The sequence below is a fragment of the Oncorhynchus nerka genome, linkage group LG3 (assembly GCF_034236695.1).
Source record: "Oncorhynchus nerka isolate Pitt River linkage group LG3, Oner_Uvic_2.0, whole genome shotgun sequence".
NCBI lineage: Eukaryota > Metazoa > Chordata > Actinopteri > Salmoniformes > Salmonidae > Oncorhynchus > Oncorhynchus nerka.
The window spans coordinates 86,397,174-86,411,043 of NC_088398.1; the positions used below are offsets into that span (position 1 = coordinate 86,397,174).

The following is a 13,870-nucleotide window of genomic DNA, read 5'->3' on the forward strand; positions in this document are numbered from 1 at the left end:
CTCTAACCGCTAGGCTACCTGTTCCTCCTCTAACCGCTAGGCTACCTGTTCCTCCTCTAACCGCTAGGCTACCTGTTCCTCCTCTAACCGCTAGGCTACCTGTTCCTTCTCTAACAGCTAGGCTACCTGTTCCTCCTCTAACCGCTAGGCTACCTGTTCCTCCTCTGACCGCTAGGCTACCTGTTCCTCCTCTAACCGCTAGGCTACCTTTTCCTCCTCTAACCGCTAGGCTACCTGTTCCTCCTCTAACCGCTAGGCTACCTGTTCCTCTTCTAACCGCTAGGCTACCTGTTCCTTCTCTAACCGCTAGGCTACCTGATCCTCCTCTAACCGCTAGGCTACCTGTTCCTCCTCTAACCGCTAGGCTACCTGTTCCTCCTCTAACCGCTAGGCTACCTTTTCCTCCTCTAACCGCTAGGCTACCTGTTCCTCCTCTAACCGCTAGGCTACCTGTTCCTTCTCTAACCGCTAGGCTACCTGTTCCTTCTCTAACCGCTAGGATACCTGTTCCTCCTCTAACGCTAGGCTACCTGTTCCTCCTCTAACCGCTAGGCTACCTGTTCCTTCTCTAACCGCTAGGATACCTGTTCCTCCTCTAACGCTAGGCTACCTGTTCCTCCTCTAACCGCTAGGCTACCTGTTCCTCCTCTAACCGCTAGGCTACCTGTTCCTCCTCTAACCGCTAGGCTACCTGTTCCTCTTCTAACCGCTAGGCTACCTGTTCCTTCTCTAACCGCTAGGCTACCTGTTCCTCCTCTAACCGCTAGGCTACCTGTTCCTCCTCTAACCGCTAGGCTACCTGTTCCTCTTCTAACCGCTAGGCTACCTGTTCCTCCTCTAACCGCTAGGCTACCTGTTCCTCCTCTAACCGCTAGGCTACCTGTTCCTCCTCTAACCGCTAGGCTACCTGTTCCTCTTCTAACCGCTAGGCTACCTGTTCCTCCTCTAACCGCTAGGCTACCTGTTCCTCCTCTAACCGCTAGGCTACCTGTTCCTTCTCTAACTGCTAGGCTACCTGTTCCTCCTCTAACGCTAGGCTACCTGTTCCTCCTCTAACCGCTAGGCTACCTGTTCCTCCTCTGACCGCTAGGCTACCTGTTCCTCCTCTGACCGCTAGGCTACCTGTTCCTCCTCTAACCGCTAGGCTACCTGTTCCTTCTCTAACCGCTAGGCTACATGTTCCTCCTCTAACCGCTAGGCTACCTGTTCCTCCTCTAACCGCTAGGCTACCTGTTGCTGGCCTAACCGCTAGGCTACCTGTTGCTGGCCTAACCGCTAGGCTACATGTTCCTCCTCTAACCGCTAGGCTACCTGTTCCTGGCCTAGCCTCTAGGCTACCTGTTCCTCCTCTAACCGCTAGGGCTACCTGTTCCTCCTCTAACCGCTAGGCTACCTGTTCCTCCTCTAACCGCTAGGCTACCTGTTCCTCCTCTAACCGCTAGGCTACCTGTTCCTCCTCTAACCGCTAGGCTACCTGTTCCTCCTCTGACCGCTAGGCTACCTGTTCCTCCTCTGACCGCTAGGCTACCTGTTCCTCCTCTAACCGCTAGGCTACCTGTTCCTTCTCTAACCGCTAGGCTACATGTTCCTCCTCTAACCGCTAGGCTACCTGTTCCTCCTCTAACCGCTAGGCTACCTGTTGCTGGCCTAACCGCTAGGCTACCTGTTGCTGGCCTAACCGCTAGGCTACATGTTCCTCCTCTAACCGCTAGGCTACCTGTTCCTGGCCTAGCCTCTAGGCTACCTGTTCCTCCTCTAACCGCTAGGCTACCTGTTCCTCCTCTAACCGCTAGGCTACCTGTTCCTCCTCTAACCGCTAGGCTACCTGTTCCTCCTCTAACCGCTAGGCTACCTGTTCCTCCTCTAACCGCTAGGCTACCTGTTCCTCCTCTGACCGCTAGGCTACCTGTTCCTCCTCTGACCGCTAGGCTACCTGTTCCTCCTCTAACCGCTAGGCTACCTGTTCCTTCTCTAACCGCTAGGCTACATGTTCCTCCTCTAACCGCTAGGCTACCTGTTCCTCCTCTAACCGCTAGGCTACCTGTTGCTGGCCTAACCGCTAGGCTACCTGTTGCTGGCCTAACCGCTAGGCTACATGTTCCTCCTCTAACCGCTAGGCTACCTGTTCCTGGCCTAGCCTCTAGGCTACCTGTTCCTCCTCTAACCGCTAGGCTACCTGTTCCTCCTCTAACCGCTAGGCTACCTGTTCCTCCTCTAACCGCTAGGCTACCTGTTCCTCCTCTAACCGCTAGGCTACCTGTTCCTCCTCTAACCGCTAGGCTACCTGTTCCTCCTCTAATCGCTAGGCTACCTGTTCCTCCTCTAACCGCTAGGCTACCTGTTCCTTCTCTAACCGCTAGGCTACCTGTTCCTCCTCTAACCGCTAGGCTACCTGTTCCTCCTCTGACCGCTAGGCTACCTGTTCCTCCTCTGACCGCTAGGCTACCTGTTCCTTCTCTAACCGCTAGGCTACATGTTCCTCCTCTAACCGCTAGGCTACCTGTTCCTCCTCTAACCGCTAGGCTACCTGTTGCTGGCCTAACCGCTAGGCTACATGTTCCTCCTCTAACCGCTAGGCTACCTGTTCCTGGCCTAGCCTCTAGGCTACCTGTTCCTCCTCTAACCGCTAGGCTACCTGTTCCTCCTCTAACCGCTAGGCTACCTGTTCCTCCTCTAACCGCTAGGCTACATGTTCCTCCTCTAACCGCTAGGCTACCTGTTCCTCCTCTAACCGCTAGGCTACCTGTTGCTGGCCTAACCGCTAGGCTACCTGTTGCTGGCCTAACCGCTAGGCTACATGTTCCTCCTCTAACCGCTAGGCTACCTGTTCCTGGCCTAGCCTCTAGGCTACCTGTTCCTCCTCTAACCGCTAGGCTACCTGTTCCTCCTCTAACCGCTAGGCTACCTGTTCCTCCTCTAACCGCTAGGCTACCTGTTGCTGGCCTAACCGCTAGGCTACATGTTCCTCCTCTAACCGCTAGGCTACCTGTTCCTGGCCTAGCCTCTAGGCTACCTGTTCCTCCTCTAACCGCTAGGCTACCTGTTCCTCCTCTAACCGCTAGGCTACCTGTTCCTCCTCTAACCGCTAGGCTACCTGTTCCTCCTCTAACCGCTAGGCTACATGTTCCTCCTCTAACCGCTAGGCTACCTGTTCCTGGCCTAGCCTCTAGGCTACCTGTTCCTCCTCTAACCGCTAGGCTACCTGTTCCTCCTCTAACCGCTAGGCTACCTGTTCCTCCTCTAACCGCTAGGCTACCTGTTCCTTCTCTAACCGCTAGGCTACCTGTTCCTCCTCTAACCGCTAGGCTACCTGTTCCTCTTCTAACCGCTAGGCTACCTGTTCCTCCTCCATCTTCTGTTTCTTCATGGAGCCCGTCTTCAGCCCGCTGCGGCGCAGGGTCCCGTCCAGGAAGCTGGTCCGCCTCCGCTCCAGGGTGTGGCCCCCTGGCCCCGTCCCGCCGGCCGCGCCCACCTATACAAAATAATACACTTGTATTAGTTCACCAAAGCAAAACAATACACCACGGAAATGTGGAACTTCCTCAGTTGTCAACCTCCCCAAATAGCACTCAGACACAGACACGCAATGGACACACACACACTCGCACACAAAGGGTCAAGCCGCAGAGCAGCACCCCCTGAATGGAGCATTACCTACCTTGGTGAAGTGCAGGATGCGTGCGCGGAGCCTGCCTACAGGGTAGACGGTGTCCAGAGACCAGCTGACCCGGGCCTTGTCTCCGTGGAGGAACTGGAGCCTGAGAGCGGCCAGGTGCTGCAGGGTGTCTTCTGGGGCCGGGAGGTGACCACTGGTCAGAGACTCATGAGCCTGGAGGAGACATGTATATTACAACATTACATTGACATTATCATTCAAATACATGAATATATTACCTTGACATTATCATTAAAATACATTAATATATTACATTGACATTATCATTCAAATACATTATTACATTTACATTTAGATCCAGGTATTCTGGCACTGTAGGGTAGCGCCCGAAGTACCTCTTCTTATCAACTATATGTAACATTTTATTCTGTATTTCTCTATCCAGGTGTTGACACTGTATTTCTCTATCCAAATGCTGTCTAATAGTAGCAAAATGGCAGACCAGGAAGGAACTGACCTGTTCGAACATGAAAGCGAACTCCACCCCTTCCTTGGGCATGCTCTCGACATCCAGGAAACAGTAGAGTTTGAAGTAGAGCTTCCACTGTCCCTCCTCCTCTACTTCCTCACTGCCTGACAGCCTGGAAATTAGTCAATCAAGAAAAAACAACAACAACCAATTAATCAGCCAATCAATCAATCAACCAACCAACCAACCAACCAACGTCAAACATTTTTCTCAGCAAATGTACAGTAATAACCTCAAGAAGTGTGTGGGTCAAAGATGAGAGTTACCGTATTTAATCATGTATGTGTCATGCTGATATCTCTCTGTGGGTAGTTATGATATCTTTGAGCTGTCTTGCTAACACCACAACAGCGTGACAATGACCATAGGAGTTGGCAAGAAACGCATATAAGGCTCTCCCTAGCCCTCCCTTTGACAAATATGACCATAACTCTATCTTCCCGATTCCTGTTTACAAGCAAAAACTCAAACAGGAAGTACCAGTGACGTGCTCAATATGGAAGTGGTCTGATGACACAGATGCTAAGCTACAGGACTGTTTCCCTGGCACAGACTGGAATATGAGGGCGTATACCACACCAGTAACCAGCTTCATTAATTATTTAGAGTCTAAGACATTGGGGGGGGGGGTGCTAAGCTGACATATTGGTTTAATATGGTCATACTATGAATCATTTAGCTATTTGATTTGGAATTTTAGCACCCCTTAAGGTATAAAAAAAAAAATAGTTATTGGTCTTTACTACGATAGCCCTTAGAAACGCATTGAATAACAAATTCATAAATGGTCAAAAAAAGGTCTATTCTCTGTGCATCTCTCTCTCTCCAGCTGAACTCTCACCTCTCAAACAGTTCAGAGACCAGGCTGTGCATCTCTCTCTCTCCAGCTGAACTCTCACCTCTCAAACAGTTCAGAGACCAGGCTGTGCATCTCTCTCTCTCCAGCTGAACTCTCACCTCTCAAACAGTTCAGAGACCAGGCTGTGCATCTCTCTCTCTCCAGCTGAACTCTCACCTCTCAAACAGTTCAGAGACCAGGCTGTGCATCTCTCTCTCTCCAGCTGAACTCTCACCTCTCAAACAGTTCAGAGACCAGGCTGTGCATCTCTCTCTCTCCAGCTGAACTCTCACCTCTCAAACAGTTCAGAGACCAGGCTGTGCATCTCTCTCTCTCCAGCTGAACTCTCACCCCTCAAACAGATCAGAGACCAGGCTGTGCATCTCTCTCTCCAGCTGAACTCTCACCTCTCAAACAGTTCAGAGACCAGTCTATTCTCTGTGCATCTCTCTCTCTCCAGCTGAACTCTCACCTCTCAAACAGTTCAGAGACCAGGCTATTCTCTGTGCATCTCTCTCTCTCCAGCTGAACTCTCACCTCTCAAACAGTTCAGAGACCAGGCTGTGCATCTCTCTCTCTCCAGCTGAACTCTCACCTCTCAAACAGTTCAGAGACCAGGCTGTGCATCTCTCTCTCTCCAGCTGAACTCTCACCTCTCAAACAGTTCAGAGACCAGGCTGTGCATCTCTCTCTCTCCAGCTGAACTCTCACCTCTCAAACAGTTCAGAGACCAGGCTGTGCATCTCTCTCTCTCCAGCTGAACTCTCACCTCTCAAACAGATCAGAGACCAGGCTATTCTCTGTGCATCTCTCTCTCTCCAGCTGAACTCTCACCTCGCAAACAGATCAGAGACCAGGCTGTGCATCTCTCTCTCTCCAGCTGAACTCTCACCTCTCAAACAGATCAGAGACCAGGCTGTGCATCTCTCTCTCTCCAGCTGAACTCTCACCTCTCAAACAGTTCAGAGACCAGGCTATTCTCTGTGCATCTCTCTCTCTCCAGCTGAACTCTCACCTCTCAAACAGTTCAGAGACCAGGCTATTCTATGTGCATCTCTCTCTCTCCAGCTGAACTCTCACCTCTCAAACAGATCAGAGACCAGGCTGTGCATCTCTCTCTCTCCACCTGAACTCTCACCTCTCAAACAGTTCAGAGACCAGGCTGTGCATCTCTCTCTCTCCAGCTGAACTCTCACCTCTCAAACAGATCAGAGACCAGGCTGTGCATCTCTCTCTCTCCAGCTGAACTCTCACCTCTCAAACAGTTCAGAGACCAGGCTATTCTCTGTGCATCTCTCTCTCTCCAGCTGAACTCTCACCTCTCAAACAGTTCAGAGACCAGGCTGTGCATCTCTCTGCTCCAGCTGATCTCTCTCGCTCCAGCTGAACTCTCACCTCTCAAACAGTTCAGAGACCAGGCTGTGCATCTCTCTCTCTCCAGCTGAACTCTCACCTCTCAAACAGATCAGAGACCAGGCTGTGCATCTCTCTCTCTCCAGCTGAACTCTCACCTCTCAAACAGTTCAGAGACCAGGCTGTGCATCTCTCTCTCTCCAGCTGAACTCTCACCTCTCAAACAGTTCAGAGACCAGGCTGTGCATCTCTCTCTCTCCAGCTGAACTCTCACCCCTCAAACAGATCAGAGACCAGGCTATTCTCTGTGCATCTCTCTCTCTCCAGCTGAACTCTCACCTCTCAAACAGATCAGAGACCAGGCTATTCTCTGTGCATCTCTCTCTCTCCAGCTGAACTCTCACCCCTCAAACAGATCAGAGACCAGGCTATTCTCTGTGCATCTCTCTCTCTCCAGCTGAACTCTCACCTCTCAAACAGTTCAGAGACCAGGCTGTGCATCTCTCTCTCTCCAGCTGAACTCTCACCTCTCAAACAGTTCAGAGACCAGGCTGTGCATCTCTCTCTCTCCAGCTGAACTCTCACCCCTCAAACAGATCAGAGACCAGGCTGTGCATCTCTCTCTCTCCAGCTGAACTCTCACCTCTCAATCAGTTCAGAGACCAGTCTATTCTCTGTGCATCTCTCTCTCCAGCTGAACTCTCACCTCTCAAACAGTTCAGAGACCAGGCTATTCTCTGTGCATCTCTCTCTCTCCAGCTGAACTCTCACCCTCAAACAGATCAGAGACCAGGCTGTGCATCTCTCTCTCTCCAGCTGAACTCTCACCTCTCAAACAGTTCAGAGACCAGTCTATTCTCTGTGCATCTCTCTCTCTCCAGCTGAACTCTCACCTCTCAAACAGTTCAGAGACCAGGCTATTCTCTGTGCATCTCTCTCTCCAGCTGAACTCTCACCTTGCAAACAGATCAGAGACCAGGCTGTGCATCTCTCTCTCTCCAGCTGAACTCTCACCTCTCAAACAGATCAGAGACCAGGCTGTGCATCTCTCTCTCTCCAGCTGAACTCTCACCTCTCAAACAGTTCAGAGACCAGGCTGTGCATCTCTCTCTCTCCAGCTGAACTCTCACCTCTCAAACAGTTCAGAGACCAGGCTATTCTATGTGCATCTCTCTCTCTCCAGCTGAACTCTCACCTCTCAAACAGATCAGAGACCAGGCTGTGCATCTCTCTCTCTCCACCTGAACTCTCACCTCTCAAACAGTTCAGAGACCAGGCTGTGCATCTCTCTCTCTCCAGCTGAACTCTCACCTCTCAAACAGTTCAGAGACCAGGCTGTGCATCTCTCTCTCCAGCTGAACTCTCACCTCTCAAACAGTTCAGAGACCAGGCTGTGCATCTCTCTCTCTCCAGCTGAACTCTCACCCCTCAAACAGATCAGAGACCAGGCTATTCTCTGGCTGCATCTCTCTCTCCAGCTGAACTCTCACCTCTCAAACAGATCAGAGACCAGGCTATTCTCTGTGCATCTCTCTCTCTCCAGCTGAACTCTCACCCCTCAAACAGATCAGAGACCAGGCTATTCTCTGTGCATCTCTCTCTCTCCAGCTGAACTCTCACCTCTCAAACAGTTCAGAGACCAGGCTGTGCATCTCTCTCTCCAGCTGAACTCTCACCTCTCAAACAGTTCAGAGACCAGGCTGTGCATCTCTCTCTCTCTCCAGCTGAACTCTCACCCCTCAAACAGATCAGAGACCAGGCTGTGCATCTCTCTCTCTCCAGCTGAACTCTCACCTCTCAATCAGTTCAGAGACCAGTCTATTCTCTGTGCATCTCTCTCTCTCCAGCTGAACTCTCACCTCTCAAACAGTTCAGAGACCAGGCTATTCTCTGTGCATCTCTCTCTCTCCAGCTGAACTCTCACCCTCAAACAGATCAGAGACCAGGCTGTGCATCTCTCTCTCTCCAGCTGAACTCTCACCTCTCAAACAGTTCAGAGACCAGTCTATTCTCTGTGCATCTCTCTCTCTCCAGCTGAACTCTCACCTCTCAAACAGTTCAGAGACCAGGCTATTCTCTGTGCATCTCTCTCTCCAGCTGAACTCTCACCTCTCAAACAGTTCAGAGACCAGGCTGTGCATCTCTCTCTCTCCAGCTGAACTCTCACCTCTCAAACAGTTCAGAGACCAGGCTGTGCATCTCTCTCTCCAGCTGAACTCTCACCTCTCAAACAGTTCAGAGACCAGGCTGTGCATCTCTCTCTCTCCAGCTGAACTCTCACCTCTCAAACAGTTCAGAGACCAGGCTGTGCATCTCTCTCTCTCCAGCTGAACTCTCACCTCTCAAACAGATCAGAGACCAGGCTATTCTCTGTGCATCTCTCTCTCCAGCTGAACTCTCACCTTGCAAACAGATCAGAGACCAGGCTGTGCATCTCTCTCTCTCCAGCTGAACTCTCACCTCTCAAACAGATCAGAGACCAGGCTGTGCATCTCTCTCTCTCCAGCTGAACTCTCACCTCTCAAACAGTTCAGAGACCAGGCTATTCTATGTGCATCTCTCTCTCTCCAGCTGAACTCTCACCTCTCAAACAGATCAGAGACCAGGCTGTGCATCTCTCTCTCTCCACCTGAACTCTCACCTCTCAAACAGTTCAGAGACCAGGCTGTGCATCTCTCTCTCTCCAGCTGAACTCTCACCTCTCAAACAGTTCAGAGACCAGGCTGTGCATCTCTCTCTCTCCAGCTGAACTCTCACCTCTCAAACAGATCAGAGACCAGGCTGTGCATCTCTCTCTCTCCAGCTGAACTCTCACCTCTCAAACAGTTCAGAGACCAGGCTATTCTCTGTGCATCTCTCTCTCTCCAGCTGAACTCTCACCTCTCAAACAGTTCAGAGACCAGGCTGTGCATCTCTCTCTCTCCAGCTGAACTCTCACCTCTCAAACAGTTCAGAGACCAGGCTGTGCATCTCTCTCTCTCCAGCTGAACTCTCACCTCTCAAACAGTTCAGAGACCAGGCTGTGCATCTCTCTCTCTCCAGCTGAACTCTCACCTCTCAAACAGTTCAGAGACCAGGCTGTGCATCTCTCTCTCTCCAGCTGAACTCTCACCTCTCAAACAGATCAGAGACCAGGCTATTCTCTGTGCATCTCTCTCTCTCCAGCTGAACTCTCACCTCTCAAACAGATCAGAGACCAGGCTGTGCATCTCTCTCTCTCCAGCTGAACTCTCACCTCTCAAACAGATCAGAGACCAGGCTGTGCATCTCTCTCTCTCCAGCTGAACTCTCACCTCTCAAACAGTTCAGAGACCAGGCTATTCTCTGTGCATCTCTCTCTCTCTCCAGCTGAACTCTCACCTCTCAAACAGTTCAGAGACCAGGCTATTCTATGTGCATCTCTCTCTCCAGCTGAACTCTCACCTCTCAAACAGATCAGAGACCAGGCTGTGCATCTCTCTCTCTCCACCTGAACTCTCACCTCTCAAACAGTTCAGAGACCAGGCTGTGCATCTCTCTCTCTCCAGCTGAACTCTCACCTCTCAAACAGATCAGAGACCAGGCTGTGCATCTCTCTCTCTCCAGCTGAACTCTCACCTCTCAAACAGTTCAGAGACCAGGCTATTCTCTGTGCATCTCTCTCTCTCCAGCTGAACTCTCACCTCTCAAACAGTTCAGAGACCAGGCTGTGCATCTCTCTCGCTCCAGCTGAACTCTCACCTCTCAAACAGTTCAGAGACCAGGCTGTGCATCTCTCTCTCTCCAGCTGAACTCTCACCTCTCAAACAGATCAGAGACCAGGCTGTGCATCTCTCTCTCTCCAGCTGAACTCTCACCTCTCAAACAGTTCAGAGACCAGGCTGTGCATCTCTCTCTCTCCAGCTGAACTCTCACCTCTCAAACAGTTCAGAGACCAGGCTGTGCATCTCTCTCTCTCCAGCTGAACTCTCACCCTCTCAAACAGATCAGAGACCAGGCTATTCTCTGTGCATCTCTCTCTCCAGCTGAACTCTCACCTCTCAAACAGATCAGAGACCAGGCTATTCTCTGTGCATCTCTCTCTCTCCAGCTGAACTCTCACCCCTCAAACAGATCAGAGACCAGGCTATTCTCTGTGCATCTCTCTCTCTCCAGCTGAACTCTCACCTCTCAAACAGTTCAGAGACCAGGCTGTGCATCTCTCTCTCTCCAGCTGAACTCTCACCTCTCAAACAGTTCAGAGACCAGGCTGTGCATCTCTCTCTCTCCAGCTGAACTCTCACCCCTCAAACAGATCAGAGACCAGGCTGTGCATCTCTCTCTCTCCAGCTGAACTCTCACCTCTCAAACAGTTCAGAGACCAGTCTATTCTCTGTGCATCTCTCTCTCTCCAGCTGAACTCTCACCTCTCAAACAGTTCAGAGACCAGGCTATTCTCTGTGCATCTCTCTCTCTCCAGCTGAACTCTCACCCCTCAAACAGATCAGAGACCAGGCTGTGCATCTCTCTCTCTCCAGCTGAACTCTCACCTCTCAAACAGTTCAGAGACCAGTCTATTCTCTGTGCATCTCTCTCTCTCCAGCTGAACTCTCACCTCTCAAACAGTTCAGAGACCAGGCTATTCTCTGTGCATCTCTCTCTCTCCAGCTGAACTCTCACCTTGCAAACAGATCAGAGACCAGGCTGTGCATCTCTCTCTCTCCAGCTGAACTCTCACCTCTCAAACAGATCAGAGACCAGGCTGTGCATCTCTCTCTCTCCAGCTGAACTCTCACCTCTCAAACAGTTCAGAGACCAGGCTGTGCATCTCTCTCTCTCCAGCTGAACTCTCACCTCTCAAACAGTTCAGAGACCAGGCTATTCTATGTGCATCTCTCTCTCTCCAGCTGAACTCTCACCTCTCAAACAGATCAGAGACCAGGCTGTGCATCTCTCTCTCTCCACCTGAACTCTCACCTCTCAAACAGTTCAGAGACCAGGCTGTGCATCTCTCTCTCCAGCTGAACTCTCACCTCTCAAACAGTTCAGAGACCAGGCTGTGCATCTCTCTCTCTCCAGCTGAACTCTCACCTCTCAAACAGTTCAGAGACCAGGCTGTGCATCTCTCTCTCTCCAGCTGAACTCTCACCCCTCAAACAGATCAGAGACCAGGCTATTCTCTGTGCATCTCTCTCTCTCCAGCTGAACTCTCACCTCTCAAACAGATCAGAGACCAGGCTATTCTCTGTGCATCTCTCTCTCTCCAGCTGAACTCTCACCCCTCAAACAGATCAGAGACCAGGCTATTCTCTGTGCATCTCTCTCTCTCCAGCTGAACTCTCACCTCTCAAACAGTTCAGAGACCAGGCTGTGCATCTCTCTCTCTCCAGCTGAACTCTCACCTCTCAAACAGTTCAGAGACCAGGCTGTGCATCTCTCTCTCTCCAGCTGAACTCTCACCCCTCAAACAGATCAGAGACCAGGCTGTGCATCTCTCTCTCCAGCTGAACTCTCACCTCTCAATCAGTTCAGAGACCAGTCTATTCTCTGTGCATCTCTCTCTCCAGCTGAACTCTCACCTCTCAAACAGTTCAGAGACCAGGCTATTCTCTGTGCATCTCTCTCTCTCCAGCTGAACTCTCACCCCTCAAACAGATCAGAGACCAGGCTGTGCATCTCTCTCTCTCCAGCTGAACTCTCACCTCTCAAACAGTTCAGAGACCAGTCTATTCTCTGTGCATCTCTCTCTCTCCAGCTGAACTCTCACCTCTCAAACAGTTCAGAGACCAGGCTATTCTCTGTGCATCTCTCTCTCTCCAGCTGAACTCTCACCTCTCAAACAGTTCAGAGACCAGGCTGTGCATCTCTCTCTCTCCAGCTGAACTCTCACCTCTCAAACAGTTCAGAGACCAGGCTGTGCATCTCTCTCTCTCCAGCTGAACTCTCACCTCTCAAACAGTTCAGAGACCAGGCTGTGCATCTCTCTCTCTCCAGCTGAACTCTCACCTCTCAAACAGTTCAGAGACCAGGCTGTGCATCTCTCTCTCTCCAGCTGAACTCTCACCTCTCAAACAGATCAGAGACCAGGCTATTCTCTGTGCATCTCTCTCTCTCCAGCTGAACTCTCACCTTGCAAACAGATCAGAGACCAGGCTGTGCATCTCTCTCTCTCCAGCTGAACTCTCACCTCTCAAACAGATCAGAGACCAGGCTGTGCATCTCTCTCTCTCCAGCTGAACTCTCACCTCTCAAACAGTTCAGAGACCAGGCTATTCTATGTGCATCTCTCTCTCTCCAGCTGAACTCTCACCTCTCAAACAGATCAGAGACCAGGCTGTGCATCTCTCTCTCTCCACCTGAACTCTCACCTCTCAAACAGTTCAGAGACCAGGCTGTGCATCTCTCTCTCCAGCTGAACTCTCACCTCTCAAACAGTTCAGAGACCAGGCTGTGCATCTCTCTCTCTCCAGCTGAACTCTCACCTCTCAAACAGATCAGAGACCAGGCTGTGCATCTCTCTCTCTCCAGCTGAACTCTCACCTCTCAAACAGTTCAGAGACCAGGCTATTCTCTGTGCATCTCTCTCTCTCCAGCTGAACTCTCACCTCTCAAACAGTTCAGAGACCAGGCTGTGCATCTCTCTCTCTCCAGCTGAACTCTCACCTCTCAAACAGTTCAGAGACCAGGCTGTGCATCTCTCTCTCTCCAGCTGAACTCTCACCTCTCAAACAGTTCAGAGACCAGGCTGTGCATCTCTCTCTCTCCAGCTGAACTCTCACCTCTCAAACAGTTCAGAGACCAGGCTGTGCATCTCTCTCTCTCCAGCTGAACTCTCACCTCTCAAACAGATCAGAGACCAGGCTATTCTCTGTGCATCTCTCTCTCTCCAGCTGAACTCTCACCTCTCAAACAGTTCAGAGACCAGGCTGTGCATCTCTCTGTCTCCAGCTGAACTCTCACCTCTCAAACAGATCAGAGACCAGGCTGTGCATCTCTCTCTCTCCAGCTGAACTCTCACCTCTCAAACAGTTCAGAGACCAGGCTGTGCATCTCTCTCTCTCCAGCTGAACTCTCACCTCTCAAACAGTTCAGAGACCAGGCTGTGCATCTCTCTCTCTCCAGCTGAACTCTCACCTCTCAAACAGTTCAGAGACCAGGCTGTGCATCTCTCTCTCCAGCTGAACTCTCACCTCTCAAACAGTTCAGAGACCAGGCTGTGCATCATCTCTCTCTCCAGCTGAACTCTCACCCTCAAACAGATCAGAGACCAGGCTGTGCATCTCTCTCTCTCCAGCTGAACTCTCACCTCTCAAACAGTTCAGAGACCAGTCTATTCTCTGTGCATCTCTCTCTCTCCAGCTGAACTCTCACCTCTCAAACAGTTCAGAGACCAGGCTATTCTCTGTGCATCTCTCTCTCTCCAGCTGAACTCTCACCCCTCAAACAGATCAGAGACCAGGCTGTGCATCTCTCTCTCTCCAGCTGAACTCTCACCTCTCAAACAGTTCAGAGACCAGTCTATTCTCTGTGCATCTCTCTCTCTCCAGCTGAACTCTCACCTCTCAAACAGTTCAGA

At 51.2% G+C, this 13,870-nt stretch overlaps 1 protein-coding gene across 1 annotated transcript in view; it reads right to left on the reverse strand.

Annotated features, from left to right (window-relative positions):
- LOC115127140 (unconventional myosin-X-like) overlaps positions 1 to 13,870 on the reverse strand; it is a 322,940-nt gene that overhangs the window by 6,201 nt on the left and 302,869 nt on the right. The window contains exons 37-39 of the mRNA XM_065016386.1: positions 4,134 to 4,257; positions 3,659 to 3,829; positions 3,338 to 3,472 (exon numbers count right to left, since the gene is read on the reverse strand). Of these exons, the coding sequence (XP_064872458.1) occupies positions 3,338 to 3,472; positions 3,659 to 3,829; positions 4,134 to 4,257 (430 nt within the window). The remainder of the gene's footprint in view (positions 1 to 3,337; positions 3,473 to 3,658; positions 3,830 to 4,133; positions 4,258 to 13,870) is intronic.